The following is a 26,235-nucleotide window of genomic DNA, read 5'->3' on the forward strand; positions in this document are numbered from 1 at the left end:
GGCCCCACCCATTTTCATGTACCACAGGGGCTAACTATGAGCTCAGTGGAAATGAAGGATGGGAATAGAAAGCAGTAGAGTGGTGGTGTTAGAAGACAGGAGCAATCAGCCTAGAAAAAGATCATTTAGAGCTGGGCTAACCAGTCATCAAGGTTCTGGACCAAAAACCACTCCCAGATCACCTGTAACAGTTACTGGATGCTGATTCGGTCTTCTATTAGTGTTTACAATCGGTTGTTGACAACAGCCAAAGAGTTATAGAAAAAAAATATACAATGCTCAATGAAGCATTTGTATGTAACTTAACACCTGCTAACTGACATTGTGTGGGCAGAGGCTACTTGTCAATGTCATTGGTATTGGTAGCATAACGAGCATCTTGCTTTGCACATACTAGAGGCTTGTGCGCCGAATAGCAGTTGGATAACCTAAGGGAAAAATATATATATATATTTAGTTCTTGAGGTTCTTAACCTAGCTTATGCCTTCTTTTTGGCTTAATATAAAAATTAAAAAAAAAAAAAAACCCTTTGGTATTTGGGTCAAAGCCTTACCTTTTTTTTTTTTCCTGCTGAGTCTGCTAAATAAGGCAAATATTAGAGGAACATCTAGGCCAGCAAGTGTCATGAGTCTCTCTGGTAACTCTTTTTGCTCAGAGACCTCTGATTACCACGCCTAAGCCAGCAAATAATGTTTTTTCTAGGGTAAATTTTGTTTCAAATTCCTCCCTCCTCTCCCTAAGGTGTTGGGAACTTTGGGCTGAGACCTCTCGGGTAACAAAGGAAGACAGGAGACCAGACTGGGTTTCTGTGCAGGTGCCCAGTGGGCAGTGTTGTGAACCAGGAGATGGCCCTTGTTGACCTTAGAATCGACTTCATTTTGCAGGTAAGAGAACAGAGGCCTAAGGAGAGCTCAGACCTCAGCTAACCAGACTGCCCCGCATGGGTATCCTAAGCATAGGGGCGGGGCGTGTTTCTGAAAGGGATTCAGAATGTGGAGTGCGACAAACCTGGGTTCGAACAGCTCTGAGCTGCTCGGTGTTTGTGATACTTCCCACACTTTCCGAACCTCGGTTTTCTCATCTGTCTGAAAGCCTTCGTGCGAGGCGTCGACGGGCTGGTTGGGGCGCCCGGAAAGCCAGGAGGCCGGGGTTGGGCCGCTGTGCCGACGCCCCCTGCCGGCCGGGGGCACCGCGCTCGCCAGCCCGCGTCCAACGCTCGGCTCGTGGGGCGCCCGCGGCCGGATGCCCGGCGTCCGCACCCTCCTCGGCCTCCTGGCGGCCCTGGCGGTCTGCGGCGTCGTCGCCTTTCTCGGCTACTGTGTGTATTTCGACCGGAAGCGGCGCGGCGACCCCGCTTTCAAGCGCCGCCTGCGGGACAGTGAGTGCGGCGGAGGTGGAGGCGCGGCTGAGCTGGGCAGGGCGGGCCTCCGGACGGGCCGGACCCCCTAGGCGAGGCCGGGCCGCGAGTGCAGACACCGTCGCCGCCGCCTTGGGGCCAGTGGCGCCGGGCGGGCGGGACAGGTGGGCCCACGCCGGCCTTGGGACGAGCCTCCAACCAGCACGTGCCATGTTGTGTTTGCAGAAAGAAGAGCGGAACAGGCACAGGCTAAGGAACGGGGTGCGCAGGTGAAATGCTTTAGATGCACTGGTGGTGTTTTTAGTGAGTTCCTTTTCACTTCCGATAGTTTCCTGGCCTGGCTTTAGGGTCTTATAGTTGATTCACCCAGCAGGTTTTTCCCAGGCCTCTGTAAGGCAGAGTGACTCCAGGGCAACGGATTGGGTTTGATTTAGTTTTGGTTCAGGTACGGGGCTCTGGTGGCGTAGTGGTTAAGCGCGTGGCTGCTAACGGAAAGGTTGACAGTTCGACCCCACCAGCCGTTGGAGGGAGAGCATCTAAGCAGGTGTCAGTCCGCTTCCATAAAGATTGTTAGGTGCCGTGGAGTCGGTTCTGACTAACAGTGACCCTATGTATAACAAACAATGCCCAGTCCTGCAACACCCTTATGATCGTTTCTCTACTTGAGCCCACTGTTGCAGACCACTGTGTCAATCCATCTCTCTGGGGGCCTTCCTCTTTTTCCGCTGACCCTCTACTTTACCAAGCGTGATATAATACAGGGCCTTCCTGCTCCAGGACTGGTCTTTCCTGATAACATGTCCACAGTATGTGTCTGTAAAGATTACAGCCTTGGAAACCCTATGGGGCAGTCGGAATCTAGTCCACACGCACGGTTGGTTTGGGTAGTACCATCAGACGGAGCAGAGGCCTGCCCTTGCCCTACTTAGGTGCTGCCTTATTTTTTAGATTTTATTCTCTTACTGCAAAAGGAAGGAAAGGAGGGACAATTTCAGCTTATAAACACAGCTATAAACACGTAAGAACTGGTGCTTTTAATTGAAACAAGGAAGAGGAGCTTTTGCCTTGAAAGAGCCACACAGGACACTTAGAAACCCAGGCTGGGCAAGGGTTATGGGGCAGTAACCCTACGCCACCAGTTTCTGTAATATAGGGCTTTTCTTCTAACTCAGAAGCAGATAAAATGGCATTTATTTTTAAATAACAATTACAAGCAATCATCTTGGTAGTTGGCCCAGTTTAACGAACTCACATCAGCTCTTAAGTGCTGTAGATAGTTCTTAGGTTCTTGTATGCATTTTCAGAATTAACCAAGTCAGCCTTCATTCATTCAGTTGGTAAGTCAATGAAAGCCTCCTGTATGTAAGGCACTGTCCTAGATGTGGCAGAAGACAGCAACAGAGGAGTAAGAATAACCCCCAAAACAAGGCAGTGGATGAGGCCAACAAATGCAGGAACAGATCAGAGGAGGCAGAGATCATTTTCAAGTTTGGATTATCAGGGAAGTTGTTCCATCTGCTAATTCCTGTTTTAAGCTTACTGGTTTAAAACAATATCTATTTTGCACTAGAATTTGCAGTGTACACAGGCTCTTCCCTGCTCCACTCAGCTTCAGCCATGGAGGCTCAAGGACTGGGGGCGGGCCATTTGAAAACTCATTCATTCCTTCACATATTTGGTGGCTGTTGGCCAGAGCACTCCATATGGCCTGGACTTCTTTACAGCATGGTGGCTGGGTCCTAAGGAGGCAAACAAATGTGTTTTTGTGTGTGTTTGTATAGAGAGCAAGAGTGCCAGGTGGTGCAACTTCTGCAACATTGAGGCTTGCTCAATTTCAAGGGAGGGGAAATAGACTCTCCTTTTTGGTGGGGGAAAAGCAAGGCTTTTGAAGAACCCCTGGGACCAGGAATATTGCTGTGGCTATTTTTGGAAAATGCAGTCCTGGAAAGACTTTGGTGGGGAGAAGTCAGAACACTGAACCGAGCCTGGAAAAATGTGCCGAGTTCGAGGCCTGTTTTCAGGGGGAGACAGCATTTAGGATGGAGAGAACTGCACATTCATAGAGGTACAGAGCGTGCAATCTGCCAGGCCTATTCAGGAAGTCAGGTAGGCAATGGAGTCACAGTGGGGAATAGTGGGAGGTAAGGTTGGAGAACTAAGTAGTGGTCGAATTAGGAAAGGCTTTGAAGGCAGGGTTAAGAAATTCATATTTAATGGGAAAAGTACAAAATATTTCTGGGCAGGAATTAAAATTAAAAAGAAAAAACTTTTTTAGTTTGATGTGGCAGGAGTGAGCTAGATGCATTGAGGGGAACAAGCTGTTGGAGCAGTACAGGTGAGAACTATAAAAGTTTTGAACTATGGTGGTGTCAGTGATAACTGGAATAGATGTGAGATAAATTGTCCAGGAAGAGTGGATAGTTCACGATGACTGCTTGATTAAAGGGTCACAGACAGGCAGGAATCAGATTTTGACACTGTTTTTTTTTTAAGGAAGTCTGGCAGGGAGTGTCTGAGGAGCTAGATAGGAAGATACCTTCTCTGACCTCCCTGATTGAGGTAGAGCCTTGTACAACTCCGTGATCCTGTCTTTCATTGCCATCATCCATAGTTGCATTTGCACGTTTGTTTGTGTGATTATTTGATTAACGCTTTCTACTTATTTGACTAAGCTCCCTAAGAGCAGACTTTGTGTTTTATTCTCCGTTGTCTCCCCAGTGCCTACAACGTCTAGCACATTGTAGGTGGTCAGCAAATATTTGCTGAATATTGTTGTTCACTCTAGGCAGAAGGAAACAGCTTGTGCTGAGGCACGAACCCCAAAATTGCAGTATTCAGGGAATGCAGTGGCCTGAAAGATAGCTTAGTGGTGGGTTATAGTGGGAAACAAAACCAGTTGGTGTTTTATTGTGGGAAGCTTTGAATGCCAAACTGAGAAGTGGAGATTTTTCTGTTGTGATGGATAATCAGTGAAGGTGACTTTATTTCAGAGAAGGGATGCAATTATTTGTTTTATTTCATTTTTTAAGGAAGATCATTCTATTGTCATTATGGAAGACGGGGTGGTGGAAGGAAGTTGGAAACAGGAAAATCAGTTCAGTGGCAGTTCAGGTGGGAAATACTGAAGCTCTGAATTATGTAAAAAGAAGAGGCTGAAGCAGGATTTTTCAAATGTTTTATCATATCCTCGTAACTCAGTTCTTCTCATTTTATACATGAATAAACCTAGGCAGAGTTCTCCCCTTCCACCTCTTCTAGGATCTTTCTTATCCCAGTACCTTTTTCTTTCTCAAAGTGTGGTCCATTTGATTTATCTGGGGTGTTTGTTAGAAAAGGTTATTTGATCCTAGCACCAGCGACTCTGATTTAGGAGGTCAAGAATAGTCCAAGGGATTCTCAGGCTTTAGAGTGCGTAAGAATTACCTGAGGAACTTGTTAAAATTTAGATTCCTAGGCCCTATTCCTAAGGATTGTTTCAGTAGGTCTGGGTAGAGCCCATGAAACTGTAGTCTTAACAGACCCTTCAGGTATTCTCTTCCTTCTTCTCCCTAGGAGCTCTTTCCCTTCTCCACACCTGATTGTCAGATGTACTTCTCTACATCCAGTCTCCTGAAGAATTCAGAGCCACATGCCTACCTGCCAGACGCTGTCTTCTGCTCTTAAGGCATCTCACCTTCGTACGTTCCAAAGTAAAGTCATCATCTGGTCCCTCTTCACTGCTCCTCCTCCTCTGCTTCTTCGTGATGCTCCTAGTATCACTAGCCTCCCTGCTGTGACCCCACTTCATCTTGCTTAAATATCAGCCTCATTCTCCACAATCAGTTCCAAATTCTTGTTTTTCTACAGCTTATCACATACTTTACTCTCTGTTTCTAATGCTTCCACACCACTTCAGGCTTTTATTCCCTTACCCAGGCTTTCCCAGTCATATTCTACCTAGTCTCCCTGCCCATTCTTGTGCTAACAGAGTAAATTCTTTCTCTCTATGGTAGCTCTGAATATATAACTCCTTGCAGTAGCTCCCTACTCTGCAGGTTAGCTTGGCATCTTGGCCTTTCATGGGTTCCTTCTATAGTAACACTTTATATTCCTAAGATTAGAAATAATATATGTAAAGTTCCTAGTCCATAGCTGGCTTTCAATAATTGGCAGTTATTATTATTGTTACCATTAGATTTCCCCCTCACTCATCTCATCATAATCCAGCTAAATTATTTAAGATCACTTGGTATCTCCCTGCAATTTTCCATCACTTGTATTTTCTTCACCAAAACATTCACTGAACCTCGCCACATCTCAAATGCTATCTTTTCTGGGAAACCTTTCTTTATTCCCCAACTAGATGTAAGGTCTCTGTGCTTTGAGCCCTTGACATTGGACTTCACTGTTGTACCTAAGGGTACTGGTCATTTTCCTTGGTTAGACTGTAAGCTCCTTGTGGATGGACACATGGGGTCTTGGTTTCCTATTCCTTCCAGCTCTTCCTAGAGTCCTGTTCTCACTAAACATCTGTTGAATGAAACCTATGGTTGTTACTGATCATTAGCATGTTTACTGATAAAAGCTTAAAATGAACCACTCCTAGGTTCCCATTTTACAGAGAGAATTCTTGGGGAAAACAAATACAAAAAACTCTCTGGATGTAAAAGATTGAAGATGAAGTGACTGGCAGTGGAACTGATATTCTAGGCTAACACCTGCCTACCCTACCTTCGAAGACCAGTCCTGGGCCTCTTACCAGGGATGATGCTATCCTGTGGCTATGGTCACCTTCCTGAGCTAGACTGCAGTGAACTACAGTGTCTCTTTGGAGCACTAACTGCCGACCACTCACCATGCCCTTTACCCCTCTACTTTTGAGGGTTCCCATACAAAAGCCTTAGCGTATCTTTTTGCCTGCCTACTGGACAGCTGAAGCCCTGGTGATGCAATGGTTAAGAGCTGCAGCAGCTAACCAAAAGGCTGGCAGTTTGAATCCACCAGCCTCCTTGGAAACCCTGTGGGGCAGTTCTACCCTGTTCTATAGGGTCACTGTGAGTTGGAATCGACTCGACCGCAACAGGTTAGGTTTTGGTTTTTGCTAGAGAGTTGGAGCCTTGATGGTACAGTGGTTAAACACCCAGCTGCTAAGTGAAAGGCCAGCAGTTTGAACCCACCAGCTGCTCTGCAGGAGAAAGATATGGCAGTTTGCTTCTGTAAAGATTTACAGTCTTATAAACCCTATGGGGCAGTTCTACTCGTCCTAGGGGGTCAGTGAATCAGAATCAACTCAGTGGCACCAGGTTTCGTTTTTTTGGTTTGCTAGAGAATTATGCTGCATGAACAGGGATCCTGATCTAAATGACCCTGTAGGCCAGAGAAACCAATGCAACGAAATAAACACAGCACTGTTAATACCCTACCTAGACAGGAAAATAGCTTTACAACATACAAAACTATCTTTGTTATAAAAACCAAGAAGACCTGTTGTTGTTGAGTTGATTCCAACTCATAGTGACCCTTATAGGATACAGTAAGGAGCAGCTGGTGGATTCGAACTATCTTTTTTTTGGTGGTATCTTTATTTACATTTATATTGTTTCCTATAAGGAAAGACCTGGTATATCTTTTTAAAACATGTGTAATCCCTGTTATTTTTTATTTTTTATTGTGCTTTAAGTGAAAGTTTACAGCTCTAGTTTCTCCTATAAAAATTTATACACACATTGTTACATGACCCTAGTTGCTCCCTCTATAGTGTGACACCACACTCCTCCTTTCCACTCTGGATTTCCCATATCCATTCAACCAGCTCCTGTCCCTTTATGCCTTGTCATCTTGCCTCTGAACAGGAGCTGCCCATTTAGTCTCATGTATCTACTTGAACTAAGAAGCAACTAAGAAGCACAGTCTTCGCGAGTATTATTTTAGGTCTTATAGTCCAGTCTAATCTGTCCAAAGAGTTGGCTTCGGGAATGGTTTTAGTTCTGCTTTAACAACAGTCCAGGGACCATGTCTTCTGGGGTTCCTCCAGTCTCAGTCAGACCATTAAGTCTAATCTTTTTACTAGAATTTGAGTTCTGCACCCTAATTTTCTCCTGCTCCGTCAGGGACTCTCTGTTGTGTTCCCTGTCAGCGCAGTCATTGGTGGTAGCCGGGCACCATCTAGTTCTTCTGGTCTCAAGCTGATGGAGTCTCTGGTTTATGTGGCCCTTTCTGTCTCTTAGGCTCATATTTTCCTTGACTCTTTGGTGTTCTTCATTCTCCTTTGCTCCAGATGGGTTGGGACCAATTGATGCACCTTAGATGGCCACTTGCTAGCTTTTAAGACCCCAGACGCCACTCACCAAAGTGGGATGCAGAACATTTTCTTAATCAACTTTGTCATGCCAATTGACCTAGATGTCCCCTGAAACCATGGTCCCCAGGCCCCTGCTCCGGCTACTCTAAGTGTTTGGTTGTATTCAGGAAACTTCTTAAGCTTTTGGTTTAGTCCAGCTGTGCTGATTTCCCCTGTATTGTGTGTTGTCTTTCCCTTTACCTAAGATAATTCTTATATATTACCTAGTCAATACCCATCTCCCTCCCTCCCCACCCTCATAACCATCAAAGAATGTTTTCTTCTGTGTTTAAACCTTTTATTGAATTCTTATAACAGTGGTCTCATACAATACTTGCCCTTCTGTGACTAATTTCACTCAGCATAATGCCTTCCAGATTCATCCATGCTATGTTTCGTGGATTCATCGTTGTTGCACTGCTAATCTTTTTGGATAGAAGCTGAGGCTCTGAACCACTGTGTCACCAGGGTTCCACCTTTTTATAGTTACATGGATGAAGGTTATTTTAAGAATCTCAGTCTAACTTGAATATGCCATGTATTTGTTTTCTCTATCAGCTGGAATTGTAACTCCATTTTAAGAAACTGGTTTAAATATTATAAAGTACTGCCTTATGTCATACTTTGGCTTTGGAAATTTAGTTTTTTTTTTTTTTAATTAGTGTGATCAGTCACCGTATAGTATATGCTCATTACTCACTGTTAAATATATTTTGTGAATCTTTTAGTTGTGGGATTCAGCAAATGAAAAATTGCAAGAACTTCTTCTGCATGAGGTACAGATGGGAGAACTTTGGTTATCTAGAGGTAAGAATGTAAATGTTATTCTGTAAGTAGTTATTTATGATACTTTACGTTAAAGAAATATTTGTTGATTAGTACTTGAATGTCAAATAAGTAGATGTGTTAACCAACTTGCTTCAGTTAATATGAAGCTGTCTTAGCATTTTAAGCTTCATCACACTGTCTAGCTCTACCCTACTGTAAAGTTTATATTACAGTGTTAGAAGTGGGCAGATTGGAGAGCAAAACCAAATACAAGAAAATCTCATTTATTGTCAGGTAAAAGTAAGTGGATTTTCCAGATTACTAAATGTAAGAACGCTGTCTCATTAGAGAATTCTTAACAAAGCAATGTTGTTGCTGTTAGGTGCCATTGAGTCAGTTCTGACTCATAGTGACACTGTGTACAACGGAACAAAACATTGCCTGGTCCTGTGCCATACCCACAATCATTATGCGTAAGCCCACTGCTGCAGCCACTGTGTCACTCCATCTTGTTGAAGGTCTTCCTTTTTTTCATTGACCCCGTAGTTTACCAAGCATGATGTCCTTCTCCAGGGACTTATCTCTCCTGACAACATGTCCAAAGTATGTAAGATGTAGTCTCTCCATCCTTGCTTCTAAGGAGCATTCTGGTTGCACTTCTTCCAAAACAGATTTGTTTGTTCTTTTGGCAGTCCGTGGTATAGTCAATAGTCTTCACCAACACCATAATTCAAAGGCATCAATTCTTCTTCTGTCTTCCTTATTCATCGTCCAGCTTTCACATGCATATGATGCTATTGAAAATACCATGGCTTGGGTCAGGCGCACCTTAGTCTTCAAGTCTTCAACACTTTAAAGAGGTCATTTGCAGCAGATTTGCCCAATGCAGTGTGTCTTCTGATGTTGCAACTGCCGCTTCCATGGGTGTTGATTGTGGATCCAAGTAAAATGAAATCCTTGACAACTTCAGTCTTCATCAAAAACAGATAATAAAGCAATAGTACTTATTTCTGATGATCAAATGATGAACCATCATTCCTGTACTGTCTAATGGAATGATGCCTGTAGAACTTTACTTAGAAATCAAATTTCATAAATCTCTGATTTTTCTCCCCTGGATATATAATACATGTCATATCTTGAAAAAGCTTAAAATTCATTAATCTGTTTCAGGAGAGCATAGAATGGGGGTCGAACATCTCAGCAATGCCCTTTTACTGTGTGGGCAACCACAGGAACTTCTGAAAGTTTTCAAACTCACCCTCCCTCCCAAGGTATTTGAGATGCTGTTGCACAAAATTCCCCTTATTTGCCAGGTAAGCACATATTTAACTATCTTTATGAAATGAATACTGTAAATAACTATGTTGAGCTTGATTACAAAGAAGTTGCAAAGTATGTGTGTTAGTAGCTCAAAGTTTTAAATGAGTAAGTATCTGACTTTTTGGTTGCTTTTCTTGCTTTATGATGAAACGAGCCTATTCTTTCATATTCCTTTGGCTAATAATGAATTGTATATTTTGTTGAGTATTATCCATGCTTTAACATTTCAGCTTCAAAGAGTGCATTGTTAATATTTTGTTTATCTTTGTACTTCCAAAGACATCATAATTATTGGCAGTAATGTGGATAAAGCCCTATAAGCTAAATGGTATTGTTAAGTGACTTAATGGCTTAAAAACTAGATATAATACAGAAAAAGAGTAAATTATCAAAGCAGAACACTTCTACTTTCCATTAACATGAGAATCTATAGAAACCGTTTTGATAAAATTAAACATATGGGTTAATTAGTGTTCTATTAAGTACAACTTTAGATTGGTATCAGATGAAATCCATTCATAAGCCAATTGATTAATAGCTTTTAGTGCACTTACATTTACCGAACTGTTTCGTATACTTACGCATCAATCAGAATATCCCGAAATGCTTAATTTGTTTCAGATTCATTTAGCCATAAGATAACTACTTTAATTTTGGTTCACTTTTCATATTAATCAGATGTCATATTGTTGGTCTGACTTAGAATCATTCATGCTTGATTGTTTTTGAACAAAACACAACAAAAGCAAAAAAATCAGACTCTATTAGAGAATAACAGTCATTCCCAAGCTAGTCTCAGACGGGATTTTTCATGAAGATATATGAAAATATAGCCAGGATAAAAATGTGTAATGCCTACCCTCACACAAGAAGGGAGGCAAAAAAAGGATCGTGCATTGAAATGAGAGCAAGTAACTATTTTATGTATTTACCAGCAATTTGAGGCAGACATGAATGAACAGGAATACTTGGAGGATGATCCTGACTGAAAAACATTTCAACGTATCCACAGTCCAGTCAGAATACTATGGTACCATATAGTATAAACAACTACTCAGTGATACTTCCATTTATTTTACTTTTAGTAATAAAATTTTTTTCTATCTCATACATGATTGAACACATATTTGGCTTTAAAATTAACAGTCATGATTGAAGAAACAATGGTTTATTTTTCTAATCAAGTGACCAAGCTGCTGAATCTTAAGGCCTCAGCAAATGTTGCGTCTTATTTTCACTGAACAACAAACAAGACCTTCTATTTGATTATTCCTGGTACACAGCAATTGTGTTTCTCCAGTGGTTTCCATTTGTCTAACAGTCGTAACAGACAGTTTAACATGGTGACTTTTGCTTTCAGGGGATTCTATCAAATGAATCCTCATTTCTAGTGCAACAACTGTTAGCAATATTATATCAAAAGTCCATCCATCAGGACTTCTCTATCGTGGCTGGCCAAGAAGTCCTGCTTTGGCTGCCAGAGCTTCATTCTGCTGTATATGATATTCCTGAAATCTCATGGATATTCTTTGTGTCATTTTTAAATATTTCTGTAAGCAATGTTCTGAACAGGTGATCTAGAAATAAAAAAAGGGAGATCCAAAGACGCAACATAAAAATATCAACTTTTAAAAACGTATTTCAAAAGAACAACCATTGGGTGTTTTGCTTTTGACTATATCTGAAAATTAAATGGTATTAATGTGTAGCAAATGACCAAAACTTTTAATTATTGATACTTCTACTTATTGACAAGTATAATGTATACTGAATGCCTACCAGTTTGCTAGCTAGGCACTAGGAACAATGGTAGGTAAGCCCTGCCTTCATGAAGCTTCTGGTCTATTTTTCTTGAAGGTATGTTTCAGTATTAACTAAACGCCCATTCTCATCCTCTTTTTACAATGGTTAAAATATAGGCCCAATAGCAATTTTAATGAGAAAACCCATTCTTAGCAGAATTTTCAACATTTTATTCTTAAACAAAAATATTACACTTAGCATCTCTCCTAAACTTTGTCAGTTATTTAGCAAGTACTTATTGATTGCTGATTATATGCTAAGTTCTTGGCATGAATGTTTATCAATATTTTCCATGGAAGGAAGTTTTAATGCCATTTTGAATCAATGTATAAATGTTTTGATGGGGGATATTAAAAGTTAACACTTCTGATAGGGTTGGGATTTTGGAGTCCACCTATGCAATCTGAGCCATCAAATTCAAGCTCTGCTGTTTCTAGTCAGTGTGAGTTCTCAGGGTCAGACAGAAAGACCCTATCAAGCAAGGCCATCTTGACTGAAAGCTAACTAGTAAGAATTTTTGCTGTGGTACAGTAACTCAGTAGCCCCAGACATCTTCTCTAAAAAGGTGTGTCTTGGGACAATGTGACTGTCATATTAAATTTGTCACTGTTAAACCTGATGCCCTGAGTCCCTGGCTGCTTCAGTTCCTTTAAGCAATAGAACACAAAAGGTAGCCCAAATTCCTATAACTGGGAACAAGAAAAATGCTTAGGGGAATCCTATTTGCATTGTTTATCAAAAGTTTAGAGAAATTTTAGTAGGCAAAACTATTCATACCTCTTCAGGTTTCACTTCTCTTGTTGTGAAGTCTTTAACACAGTCCAAAAAGCAGGTTTCTGTAAGTTTATTGTAGGTTCCAAGAAATTCCTTAAACTATAAACAAATCAGAAAATTCTTTAGTGTTACTCCCTCCTTTTTTAATTGTGGTAAAAATATATACAGCACAACATACAGCAATTCAGTAAGTTCTACCTATACATTTCAGTGACACTGACTATATTCTTTAAGTTGTGCAACCTTCTTGGTATGTTTTTCCAGTTATCCCAACACCAAGTCATGTTTGGTTTTTAAAACAAGTATGCTTTTAAACTTAATTACCAATGTTTTATATTCAGGTAAAATACTCTGTAATACTTGAAATCATAGGTTCTTCTACTAAGTTAAATGTGTATAATAAAAAAAAAAAAAAAAGGCTATACAAAATATGATTCAGTTTTCTAGCTGAATATTTAGTTCTTATCTGTCAAATGAAAATACATATGCTTCATATCATTTAATATCCACTCTTGGAAATGAAATATAAATGTTTATTTTATGAGATCACTCACCGATATGGTTATATCTTTTTTTTTTTTTTTTAAATAAAATCCCTTTTCCTTAATTATAACATCTTACCTGTTTTATCTGATCAGATTCTGGTATTTGTGCAGCCATATTTTGGTATGGTTATTAGTCACCTGATTTAAAATTAAAAAAAAAAATTGTCAATCTATAAACAAGTATTTTTAGACTAATTGAAGAGTTAGGTAACCAAAACAAGAATAGTATATGAAACAGAATGGAAACAAGTTTATCTGAAGTTATTGTTATATATTTTATAAATTTCTAACTGTGTATGTAAATTATATGCCAACCTCCCAGCCTCCCTGATCATTAATGACAACAGAACCTTAGAGTTTAGAATTAGTTTTTTTAATGTTACTATGTCCTTGGGTGGTTCAAACTGTTAATGTGCTTGGCTGCTAACTGAAAAGTTGTAGGGTTGAGTCCACCCAGAGGTGCCTTGGAAGAAAGGCCTGGTGATCTACTTCCAGAAAACCAGCCATTGAAAACTCTGTGGAATATAGTTCTACCCTGAGGCACTTGGGGTCGCCATGAGTTGGAACTGACTTGACAGCAACTAGTTTTTCTTAATGTTACTATGGGACCCAAAGGCCCTGTTTTATTCATCACCCATCTATCTAAATATTCAGTTTTAAGATAGTTTGCCTTGCTTAAGGTAAAGCCCAAGAGATCTCTGGTGCCTTCCACAAGCACTTGAATTAACTATCCCACTGGTTGCTAATATAACTTTGACCTGTGCTACTAAATGATCCTTTTTACTATCTCTATGCAAATGTAAAGGTTCTGTTAATTTTTTTTTTTTTTTAATTGTGCTTTAGGTGAAAGTTTACAGCTCAAGGTAATTTTCTCATACAAAAATTTATACAGATATTGTTATGTGAGCCTAGTTGCAATCCCTGTACTATGACAACACACTCCCTTTTTCTACCCCCGGCTTCCTGTGTCCATTCAATCAGCTCCTATCCCTTTCTGCCTTCTCATTCCACCTCCAGACAGGAGCTGTCCATTTAGTCTCATGTATCTACTTGAACTAAGAAGCACACTCTTCATGGGTGTTACTTTATGTTTTATAATCCAGTCTAATCTTTGTGTGAAAAATTGGCTGCAGGAATGGCTTTAGTTCTGGGTTAACAGAGAGTCTGGAAGCCGTGTCTCCTGTGGTTCCTCTAGTGTCAGTCAGACCATTAAGTCTGGTCTTCTTACGTGAATTTTTAATCACTGACAAACATCATCCACTTATACATAAATGATCCTCATGAAAAATACTCCGAGTTCTAAAAGACCATTCTGAAACAACAGTAGTTGTACATTCGGCAGTTAAAAAAGGGCAATCACAAAAACTTCTGAACATATGATACTTGTGATCTAACTTGGGGGCAACAAAGAAGGGAAGACAAGGAAGTCCAAAAACCTTTCTGAATTACTAGGAATTTCGTATATCCTAAATGTAGAACCCAGGCTCAGTTGATTCAGATGTAAGAATGTATCACATTATTTATTTATCCTGGCTAGTTCTAAAAAGGATAAGCAGTCTCATATAAAAGATTTGTATATAATAAAGCTGTTTAAATTGAAATAGAAAATTAAGCACTTTGTAGAAGGAAAAATAAGGAAATACTCAGTATGTACATTGTACACTAACAGAATTTCTGTGATTGAGCATTGTATTAAGCTTTGAGCTTCCTGATAACCAGCCCAAAAAAGAGAAACAGGAAGTGTACATCATTCTTACTAGCTCATTGATTATTACTTAAAATGACTCTGAAAAGTATCAAGCTTATAGCAGTTGAAACTAACTAGAAACTTAAGCTTAGGGCAAAGTCCATGCCATCATCATGAAAAAGAGAAAAGAAAATCAGCATTCTCATTTTGATTAACACACACAGCAGTGTCATTCCTAACCACATAAACACCTTTTCCCCCTTTTACATTTTCCTCTTTTTTTTCCTTATCCTGACATTTTTGAAAAGTCAATTTCTCCATATGCAGTGGAAAGCACCAGTTCTTTTCTGTTTACTATCCTAGTCTCAGTCCAGATGTCACAGCCATAGTTTTTGAAATAGTGTTTAATAAAAAGTACAACTGTGTATACTTTAGAGACTCTTTGGTTTAGCAGTACAGGAATATAAACTACTTTTCCTACTAAACCTCCTTTACCTCTGCGGCTGAAAGTTAACACAGATTAACAATGCAGTAGAGGTTTTAGATTAGCCCAGCATTTAGGCAACTACTGTTGTTAGCTGCCGTCGAGTTGGCTGGACTCATGGCGACCCCATGGCACGATGAGATTAGAGTGTTGTGACCTATAGAGTTTTCAATGGCCAATTTTCAAAAGTGACCATCAGGCCTTTCTTTCTAGTCTGTCTTAGTCTGTAAGCTCTGCTGAAATCTGTTTAGCATCATAGCAACACCCAAACTTCCAATGACAGATGGATAGTGGCTGCGTTTGAGGTTCACTGGCCAGCAATGGAACCTGGGTCTACTGCATGGAAGGCGAGGATACTACCACTGAACCACCAGTGTTCCATAAACACCTGAAAGGTTAACAAGAATACTTTTTGTTCCTGTTTCATTTCACAGCATTTTAAGTAATACGTTTACTAAATAAACTGCCTGGAAAATACCAAGAATTAACTGAAGGTCACAATTTTTCAGATACTGCTGTGACTAACATCATTCATTCGTATGTTCCAGGTAAGATACTATCCATTATAGTTTTCCTTAAGTCATTAAACACTCGTTCCATATCCTCCAACTACTTAACTGCACAGAAATGCAAACCTAATTACTGAATCATCTTTTAATATCCATTTTAAACTTATTTATAATTTGGGATATTTGCAGTAACTATTCTAATTAACTGGTAGATATTCATTCAATAAATACTTACTGAATACCTAAAGTACCAGGGACTGTGTTAATTCTGAAACCAGCCATACTTCTCAGGCAAGAAGCATATTTATGACTGGCTAAAATACTACTAACTACTCAAAGAAACAGAAGATTCTGTAAGTATATCATAAAACAAGGTTGTATACGACTTTTGCATTCGGTGAGATAGAACAGATGTACTGTTCCCTCTTACTCCTGCTAAGTCCAACTAAAAATTCTGGACATTACATACAAAACAATCATAAGGTTCTTTAAGGTGGCGAGAGGTCAGAACTGCTAGTGACCTTGGGATCTGAGGAACAACACACTGGTGAGTCTCTTTTTTATCTCATATATCCCAGATGTGGAACTGAAGAAGCCAGCAACCAGAAATGCCATCAAGCACATAGAAAACAACCCCCCCAAAAAAGCTCGCCCTCTCTAGCCAAAAGACCATAAAAGGGGCAGTCTACAAGGTGGAAAACACAATAACCAGTCTATTCCAGACAAACACTACAGAAAAAACTGTGAGACCCACTCCCCACTTACATCAGCAAAAACAGGCTCTAATGAGTTAAAAGCACTCCCAACAGAGTGGCATCTGCTGGGTGGTAATAAAACTTCTTCCCACTCCTCATTTTCATCAGTGTCAATGGAAACCACAGTGAGGCTAGGCTTCCACACTGCTGGCAAGGAGGCACCCCTCCCCTCCCCTCTACAGTGGAGTCAGAGGAGGCCTAGTTGAAATTCAGGACTTGTATCGCTGCCCAGTGGTAATTATACCACATACCCCGTCCTAACCTACACTACATAATGTCAGCGGGGGCCACATGGGGGCCAGCTGCTCCCCACCAGGGAGGTATAATGGAGGCCTAGTTGGGAGTTGGAACTCCTATCACAATCCAACAGTAACAAGGCGCCCCACCTTGAGTGTTACTAAGTGTGAGGAGTCTTGATGTCTACCTCCGCCTGGCAGTAATGAGGCAGCAACCCCCTCTTCCCCTGCCAGAGTGGTATTAGAAGAAGCCAGTTAAAAGAGAAGGTTTAAGTAAGATCCACAGACTCGTAACACAACACACAGAATGTCACAAAAGAGGATCACCAAGAACTAAGATTTCAAACTGAATGAAAAAAGATAACACTGAGATGACAAATGTTAGAATTATCTGACAAAGATTTTAAAACAGCCATTATAAAAAATGCTTCAATGAGCAATTATGAACACATTTGAAAGAAATGAAAAAAATACAAAGTTTCATCAAAGAAACAGAATATATGAAGGACCAAATGGCAATTTCAGAACTGAAAAATATAAAAACTGAAATAAATTCAATGGACAGACTCAACAAGAGAATGGAGGTGACAGAAGAATGAATCAGAGAACTGGAGGAAAGAACAATTACCCAATCAGAATATCAAAGAAAACAGATGAAAAAAATGAACAGCATATCAGGGACCTGTAGGACCATATCGAATGATCTAACATTCCTGTCATGGGAGTCCCAGAAGGAGAGGAAAAAGACGGTGGGGCTGATGAAATAATGGCTGAAAACATCCCATATTTGGCATGACATAAATTATAAAACTTCAGATTTAAGAAGCTAAGCAAACCCCAAACAGGATAAACCCCCAAAAATCCACACCAATATACATTATATTGAAACATCTGGAAAATAAAAAAATAAAGGTAAACAAAAAATCTTGAAAGTGGTGAAAGAAAAGCACCTTACCTATAGGGGAGAAACAATTAGAATGACAGCAGATTTCTCATCTGAAACAATGGAAGCCAGAAGAAAGTGACACATTTTTCAAGTGGTGAAAGAAATGAACTGTCAATAATTGTTTAGCAGGAATATCCTTTAGGAATGAAGGGGAAATCAAGACATTTTCAGATGGAAAGCTAACAGAACTTATCACCAGCAGACCTAGCCTAACAATGGTTACAGAGAATTTCTAAAACAAAAAGGTAACGATAAAAGGAGTTTTGGAACATCAAGGAGGAGGAGTAACACAGTAATCAAAAATATAAGTAAATACAGTACGCTTTCTTTTTCTCTTGAGTTTTCTAAATTATGTTTGGTGGCTGAAGTAAAAATCATAAAACTGTCTCCAAAAACACCTAAACCCACTGCCATCAAATCAATTCCAACTCATAGCAACCCTACAGGACAGGGCAGAACTCCCCAATAGAGTTTCCAAGGAGCACCTGGTGGATTCGAACTGCTGAACTTCTGGTTAGCAGCCGTCGCACTTAACCATTATGCCACCAGTGTTTCCAAAACTGTCTCAAGTGGTATAGGGGTTAGGATTCCAACACATATTTTAGGAGGGACACAATTCAATCCATAACATCATCAACCAAAAGGAACTAAACATTTACAGAACATTATACCCCACAACATAGAATACACATTTTTATCAAGTGCCTGTGCAACATATACCAAGACAAATCATACTCTGGGCCATAAAACTGACCTAATTTAAACATTAAAAGAACAGAAACCATACAGAGTGTGTTTCTAACCACAATGGAATCAAAATAGAAATCAGTAACACTAAGATAAAAGGAAAAATCTCCAAACACTAAAAAAACTAAACAATGTATTTCTAAATAAACCATGGGTCAAAAAAAGAAGTCTCAAGGGGAAAAAAAAAATTGAACTGACTATAAATAAAAACATATCAAAGTTTGGAGCCCTGGTGGCACAGTGGTTAAGCATTCGGCTGCTAACCAAAAGGTTGGCAGTTTGAATCTACCAGCTGTATCTTGGAAACCCTATGGGGCAGTTCTGCTTGGTCCTATAGCTACTGTGAGTTGGAACTGACGTGAAAGCAATGAAGTTTTGTTTTTAATATCAAAGTTTGTGTGCAGTGGTACCAAAAGAAAAAGTTATGGCACTAAAGGCATACATTAGAAAAGAGGGAAAGTCTCAAAGCAACAGTCTAACAAAACTCTCACCTCAAACACCTACAAAATCAGAGCAAAATAAACCCAAAGCATGTAGATAGAAGATTACCAGAAATCAGTGAAAATGAAAAAAGAGTAACAACAGACTAAATTCAATGAAACAAATCTTTGAAAAGTCAATGAAACTGACAAACCTCTGGCAAGACTAACAAGACAGAAATGATCAATATTAGGAATGAAACAGGATATATTACTACAGATCCAGCAAATATCAAAAGGATTAAAGGGAATACTACAAACAACTCTACACACATAAATTTTAAGACTTAGGTGAAATGGACCAAACTACCACAACTCATCAACAGGGAACTGCCAGAAATTCAAGCTGGATAAAGAACAGGATGTGGAACAAGGAACATTATTGCTGATGTCAGATGAATCTTGGCTGAAAGCAGAGAATACCAGAAAGATGTCTACCTGTGTTTTAAGACTATGCAAAGGCATTCAACAGTGTGGATCATAACAAATTATAGACAACATTGTAAAGAATGGTAATTCCAGAACACTTAATTGTGCTCATGTGGAACTTGTACTTAGACAACAATGCAGTCGTTCGAACAGAACAAGGTGATATGGCATGGTTTAAAGTCAGGAAAGGTGCGCGTCAGGGTTGTATCCTTCCACCATATTTATTCAATCTGTATGCTGAGCAAGTACTCTGAGAAGCTGGACTATTTGGACTGGGGCATCAGAATTGGAAGAAGATGTGTTAACAACCTGCATTATGCAGATGACAAAACCTTACTTGCTGAAAGTGAAGAGGACATGAAGCACTTACAGATGAGATCAAAGACTACAGCCTTCAGTATGGATTACACCTCAACATTAAACAAAAATCCTCACAACTGGATCAATGAGCAACATCATGATAAATGGAGAAAAGACTGACGTCAAAGATTTCATTTTACTTGGATCCACAATCAATGCCCGTGGAAGCAGCACTCAAAAAATCAAATGGCATATTGCATTGGGCACGTCTGCTGCAAAAGACCTCTTTAAAGTGTTAAAAAGCAAAGATGTCACTTTGAAGACTTTAAGCCGCGTCTGATCCAAGCCACGGTATTTTCAATTGCCTTATATGCATGCGAAAGCCGGATGATGAAAAGGAAGACCTAAGAAGAATTAATGCCTTTGAATTATGGTGTTGGCAAAGAATATTGAATGTACCGTGGTCTGCCAGAAGAACAAATTTGTCTTGGAAGAAGTACAACCAGAATGTTCCTTAGAAGCAAGGATGGTGAGACTTTGTCTCATGTACTTTGGACATGGTATCAGGAGGGACCAGTCCCTGGTGAAGGACATCATGCTTGGTAGAGGGTCACTGAAAAAGAGGAAGACCCTCAAGGAGATGGAATGACACAGTGGCTTTAACAATGAGCTCAAGCATAGGTGCGATTGTGAAGACAGCACAGGATAGAGGCTGCCAATTTCCAAGTCCATGCGTCAGGCATCAGGCTGGGGGCTTATCCTCACTCATGGAGCTGCAGGAGCTGATGAACCCAAGATCTGTAGGTCAAACAGCAGGCTGCTGGCTTATGGACCTCAGAGGCTAATGAATTCAAGATCGACAGGTAAGATTAAGATGGCAGGCTCCTGGCTCACAGGCTGTGAAGGCTGACAACCCCCAGATCGACAGGCAATATGGCAGGCCGCTGGCCCAAGTCACAAGAACTAGAGGTCAGATAAGCATGAGAGTAAGGTTTGCCAGAATGTGTGTGTGTGTGTATGTGTGTGATGTATATACAGATATATATATATATGTGTATATATATATATATATATATATATATATATATTGGGTACAGGCCACATCCCCAAGGAAACTCCCCTTACAACTGATTGGCTGATCACATCAGATCACATCATGGAGGATGACTACATCATGATATAACTAGAAAACTACATCATCACATAATTGCCAAACCACTGGGAATCATGGTCCAGCCAAGTTGACACACAACCTTAACCGTCACAGTGAGTGAACCATTAAACAATCTGGTACATCCATATCATGGACTACTACTCAGCAATAAACAGAAAAGAAATACAACAACCTGGATGAAAAAAGTCAATCCCAAATGGTTACATCCCACATGATTTCATATACGTATAACATCCTTGAAAGGACATAATTATAGAAATAGAAAACACTGATGGTGGCTGGGGTTTAAGGAAGGGGTTGGGACAGAAAGGAAATAGATGTGGTTATAAAAGGGCAAAGTGAGAGATCCTTGTAATTGAACTGTTTTCTTCACTGTATTAATGTTACCATCCCGGTTGTTATACTGTATTACAGTTTTACAAGATGTTACCATTGGGGGACTGGGTAAAGGGCACAAGGGATATCTCTGCATTATCTTACAATTGCATGTGGATCTACAATAATATCAAAATAAAAAGTTGAATTAAAAAACAAAAGAGGCTGTACAGCTTTCTAATTCCTGCCAAAGAATAAGATGCAGCACAGCAAATGCTGTTAGCAAAAGTTTACAACTAGAGCTGTTCAGGCTTCCCACTCGGAAAACAGCCTGAAAAGATCTAAGAACTGGTAATACAACTTTTATAGAAATAGGTGTTACCTGAAACCAGTTTTGTGGGAACTGAAAAAAAATACAAGGACAATAAAACACGCACTGAGAAACTTGGTTTATCAACAGGCCTCTAGTGGAAGGTATAAAAGGTAATCCACTAGACTCTGAATCTTCAGAATTCTTAAACTAGTACAGTATACTCACTGTACTTTAGGAGGACACACAGAAATTAGGCTTTCTACAGCTCACCACAACAAAAAGGCCCTATCTGATTTTCTTACTTACAACATCTTAGAAATTTACATGATTGCTAAGCGTAATACCAAACTCCAGTTCTTTTTCCTATCCTTGTATTTTTCAAGATAAAATTCATACTTACTTTTTCAACCAGATCTCAGAAAGGCAAAGTATAAAATCTTTAAAAGTTTTTTAAGTTTCAGAGACTGGCAACACTGTGCTGACGCTACCACCACCATCTCCCCCATAGTATATACAACTCATGGTGACAAATGACAGTTATTATTGGGATGTCTTGACAAGACACAGATAAGGAGTGCCCCCACACGGTGTTGGTATGAATTCTCATTTAAAATTATTTTCTTGGTGTTGTCTTTTAAAATACAGTACTTAAACATTACATTTCTCTTCCTTAAAAAAAAAAAAGTTTACATATTATAAAAGTAATGCAGTCAATTATCTATTACTCAGAGAGCTACATGTTAACGTTACAATTTATTTCTTTGTATTTCTCTATTTATGTATTTTTCCCCCAATTATATTGTCAGACCTACAATTAAACCCAAGAGCTAACAGCAATTTTCTCAAGTCTGGCTAAATCTCCAAAGTTCTTCTCTGTATTTACCAACATCATGATTATGCTACAGGTGATTGTAAGCAACTGTCCCTAAAAAATATTGGAGATAAAAGTGAATACAGATTTACTTGCTAGTTTGAGATCTTCCAAGTCTTCCAGTATTCTAGTTTGTAGCTATTTAATCATAAATTATGCTGAATAACAAAGTCCAACAGCCACACAAACCACCTGATGGTGAGAACAGGTATCAGCAATGTGGCTGCTCTTTTATTTGGTCCTGGTTTCCAGATTTTACAGCAAATGTTTGTTGTGGTGAAGACAATTATTCAAGCAAGGGTTACTCTTGGTCATATTGCTGAAACCTGGAGACAGGGAAGGGATGAGTTCTAGAATCTCTGGGTTACGTTTTGGGAATGATTACACCAATGCTGAGTTGTTTTTGTGACAAACAAAATACATCATAAAACCTGGGGATGTAATAGTAAAGGGTGATCTTAGCAGTCATCAAGCTCAGACCTTTTCTGATGCATGAGTTTCTTTTCTGTTCTGGAATAGTGGTTGTTCAACCTTTTCTTGAATGTCTCCAGTGATGCTTGAGTCCTTACCTATAAAACAAGGAGGTTATAAGATGACTGCTGAGGCAATCTATTTGATAAAATCCAAACTTCTGTTGGCTAAAGTCATTGTTTAAGCCTCTTCAGTAAGTGAAATTAGTTTCCTCAATCTGTCCTTGAGGTTAAAATTCTTGTTATTATTAAAAAAAAAAAAAAAAACTTAGTATCATGCTATGAGTCGGAATCGACTCAACGGCACTGAGTTTTTTTTTTTGGGGGGGGTTATCATGCTATCCTTATATTTCCAAGTAACAAATATGCATTACATTTCTCTTCTGATTCTCCTAATAATCTTAGGAGGGATGATTCAAAAAGATTAAGAAATTTACATGGGGGTCATTTACACAGAGTAGTAACAAGGACAGATGGGGACCAACCAACATGTTTGAACTTCAAAATCCATTGTTTTTCCCACTGTACCATAAGATCCATGTTTCTTAAAAGCTATTGTAATTAATATCATCTACCTAAAAATGTTATTCTCCAAGTAGCCAAATACATGCTTCAAGTTCTTTTGATCTTCTTTCCAGCAAGCCCAAAATACTGGTAATTTTTTTTTGTTACCTACAATTACAATTTTCTCACGCTCACTATCTCTTCTCCATGGCACCTAGTTCCTTTCCTAAATAATTACTTTAAAAATTATTTATTTATTTTGTTGTTGAGATACACCATTACCATAGAGTGGATTCTGATTCATAGCGGCCCTATAGGACAGAGTAGAACTGCCCCACAGAATTTCCAAGGAACACCTGGTGGATTCAAACCGCTGACCTTTTGGTTGGAAGCCGTAGCTCTTAACCACTATGCCACTAGGGTTTCCTTATTGAGAATAGCCTTCCCTAAATTATTTTAATCTTTTCCAAAAGGAAAGTCAATTCCTGGAGAAGAGCAGAGTGTTGGCGAGGGCCCTGAAAAAAATTATTAGGTGAACATTATTACGCAGGTACAAACAATTTGCAGAAACTGCTGAATATTGAAAAAAATAACCAGGATATGATGGGGAGATGCCCTCCTTTTTTTTTTAGAATCATATGAAGATTTGTACCAGGTCTGAAGTCAAATCTCTAGTTCTGCTCAAACTTGGGTCACAGTAACTAATTCTTCTGATATCATTATAATTGCCCTTGGTCCTTGTTGCATTGGTACTGTAACTGGTAATTTTGTGATTCACGCAAGGATCATGAATGGATGATAAGACACTGGGTGATAGGTTATTGGGGGAACCAGGTATAGCCATAGTCTCAAAGCATCTCCGCAGGTTACTTATTACAAAAGAAAAATTGTATCTTTACAGTGGAAACATCTGGTAGTTACCACCTTATCCAAGTGACTCAACCTAGTACTGTCTCACAAACAGTGGATTCTGATATGTTTCCTGGTGGGATGCAATAAGGACACAAGACTACCTATGTGCTTTTTTGCCACATTTGTTTTACCTGACTCTGATCAGAGGAAATAATCAGGAAAATCCAAATATGGGACAAGTTATAAGATTGGCCTTATCTTTTAAGAGTTAAACTCATAAAGAAAAGGGATAGAGGACTGCTCTACATTAAGAGACTAAAGAATCATGACAATCAAAAACATGCTTTTATGTGTGGACCTTGAGTAGATTCTGACTCTCGAAAGGAAAACATTTTTTGAGACAAAAATAAAGACATTTTTGGGATACTTGGGAAATCTGAATAAATTAATCTTCCTAGGTGTGATAATTTTACTGTAGCTTGGTTACAATGTCTTTAAGGAGATGCATGCTGAAGAAATTATGGCTAAACATCATGTGTGCAACTTACTTGCAAATGGTTCAGCAAAAAGTATCTATATGTAAAGAGAGAAAGCAAATGAAAAAATGTTAACAAAGAAGACACCAAGAAAGAAAAAAAATTTTGTGGGCCATCTTTTTTGTTCCAGGACTATCAGTGTCTTTTATTTCATAGGTCTAATGTCTAAAGTCATCTGAACTAACTTACTGGATTAATAGAATGGGCCTCTACCACATGTCCTTTCACTTTAGGTTATTTACTGCAGGTTTAGGAAGTTGTCTGATTTACCTGCAACCCTAACTCACCATTAGCAAGAGGGGAGAAAATACAGTTGAAAGATTACTGAGTACTGCTTTCAGATCAAAAGGCTGGCTTCAAAGACCTAAATGATCGATCTGGGAGCACTGGATTAGATCCTTAAATGACATAAAGGATCAATCTGGGACCCTGCTGGGGTTTTACGAACAGATTTGCTATTAAAGGTTTGAGATGAAATGGTCGCTATGAGTCAGAATCGACTGGATGGCGCACAGGAAGATCCAAATCAAGTTATTAAAGACATTTTATTCAGTGCCTATCTAGCAGGTGGGGACTTGTTTTCAGAGTTTGAAGACTAGAAAGGAAAGGTCACTTTTTCTTTCATACCTAGAAATTAAGGGAGTTTAATCATCTCCGAGGTCTCTCACAACCCCGACAATGTAATTCTGTTTTTCAATTCACCTATATAATACAGGAGGAGCCCTGGTGGTGCACTGCGTAAGAGTTCGGCTGCTTATCAAAAGGTCGGCAGTTCCAACTCACCTGCCGCTCCCTGGAAACCCTATGGGTTAGTTCTCTGTCCTGTAGGGTCGCTATGAGTTGGAATTAACAACAACGAGTTTGATTTTTTTTTTTTAATATACATGAAATTGTGAACAAACAGGTACTACCTAAGAACCCAATAATGAAGGGGAAAATATAACTGAAATAGGAAATAGTGATCATTAATTACGGAAACTCATCAAAGTGCAAAGAGTAATCACAGGGTTCACCAAAGCCAGGCCCTTAAAATCCCTTTTAACCTTGGGACTTCTTGTATGAAAGTACACAGCTGAGATGTAAAATAAATAAAGTTGGTTAGTTAGCATTTAAGCCAGATCACATTTTTTGCTTTCATGTTTTTAAAGCCTCCAGTAAAGTGTAAAAGAAAAGGTCTTAATAGCGAGTCCTCGAAAATTAACAGACCAGAGCAGGGGTGCTGGCCCCGGTACTCTGGCTAGAGAGGATTTTTTCAGTTAGAGGGTCTCCTGCCTGTCAGAACAAGGTCATAGCGTGGGTACCTTACAGACTGGGTCCCAAAGCAAGATACCTATTCCCCAAGCCTAGATTGGGAGCGGCTCAGAGCCTCAAGGTTTACCCTCGGCACAGTGGCATAGTCCCCGAGCAAGTCCCGAACGAGCCCTGACGACGCCCTGCCCGGCTCCGCAGCCCCCCACAGCCCCACATACATGCGGGGGCCTTCTCGAGAGACCCCGCTACTCTTCCAGAGCGTAGCCTGCCGCCCCTCGCCCGGAAACCTGGAATTCTGAGGACAGAGAAAGAGACCATACTTAAGCACCGGCTCTCGCATACGACTCCTGTACGAGGCTGGGAGGCTGCGCTACCAGTCGAGTCTAGGGGCGGAGGGCCGGGGTCAAGTCGGGAGCCGCTGGATGGGAGAGAACACGTGGGAGCGGCGAAGGCAAATAGCACATAGACCCTTTGATGCTGATTCGTT

General features: G+C 39.8%; 2 protein-coding genes across 3 annotated transcripts; one reads left to right on the forward strand and one right to left on the reverse strand.

The window, feature by feature from the left end:
• The first annotated feature begins 1,150 nt into the window (after nt 1-1,150).
• TOMM20L (translocase of outer mitochondrial membrane 20 like) lies at nt 1,151-20,484 on the forward strand. 2 transcript variants are annotated; one of them, XM_049897402.1, is made up of 5 exons: nt 1,151-1,379; nt 1,584-1,627; nt 8,406-8,484; nt 9,619-9,761; nt 15,571-20,484. In XM_049897402.1, exons 1-5 carry the CDS (start codon nt 1,244-1,246, stop codon nt 15,580-15,582), a joined length of 414 nt encoding a protein of 137 aa, XP_049753359.1. In that variant the 5' UTR covers nt 1,151-1,243; the 3' UTR covers nt 15,583-20,484. The 2 variants fall into 2 exon arrangements, with proteins under 2 accessions (XP_049753359.1, XP_049753358.1); XM_049897401.1 differs by lacking the exon at nt 15,571-20,484 and adding an exon at nt 10,704-10,787.
• Nucleotides 10,575-26,181, reverse strand: TIMM9 (translocase of inner mitochondrial membrane 9). The gene is made up of 5 exons (XM_049897404.1): nt 26,069-26,181; nt 22,616-22,704; nt 12,967-13,028; nt 12,349-12,444; nt 10,575-11,345 (listed from the first exon to the last, which is right to left on the reverse strand). The coding sequence occupies exons 3-5, from the start codon at nt 13,003-13,005 to the stop codon at nt 11,211-11,213; spliced, it is 270 nt and encodes an 89-aa protein (XP_049753361.1). The 5' UTR covers nt 13,006-13,028; nt 22,616-22,704; nt 26,069-26,181; the 3' UTR covers nt 10,575-11,210.
• Between the last annotated feature and the right edge of the window lie 54 nt (nt 26,182-26,235).

The sequence above is a fragment of the Elephas maximus genome, chromosome 10 (assembly GCF_024166365.1).
Source record: "Elephas maximus indicus isolate mEleMax1 chromosome 10, mEleMax1 primary haplotype, whole genome shotgun sequence".
In the NCBI taxonomy this organism is placed as follows: Eukaryota; Metazoa; Chordata; class Mammalia; order Proboscidea; family Elephantidae; genus Elephas; species Elephas maximus.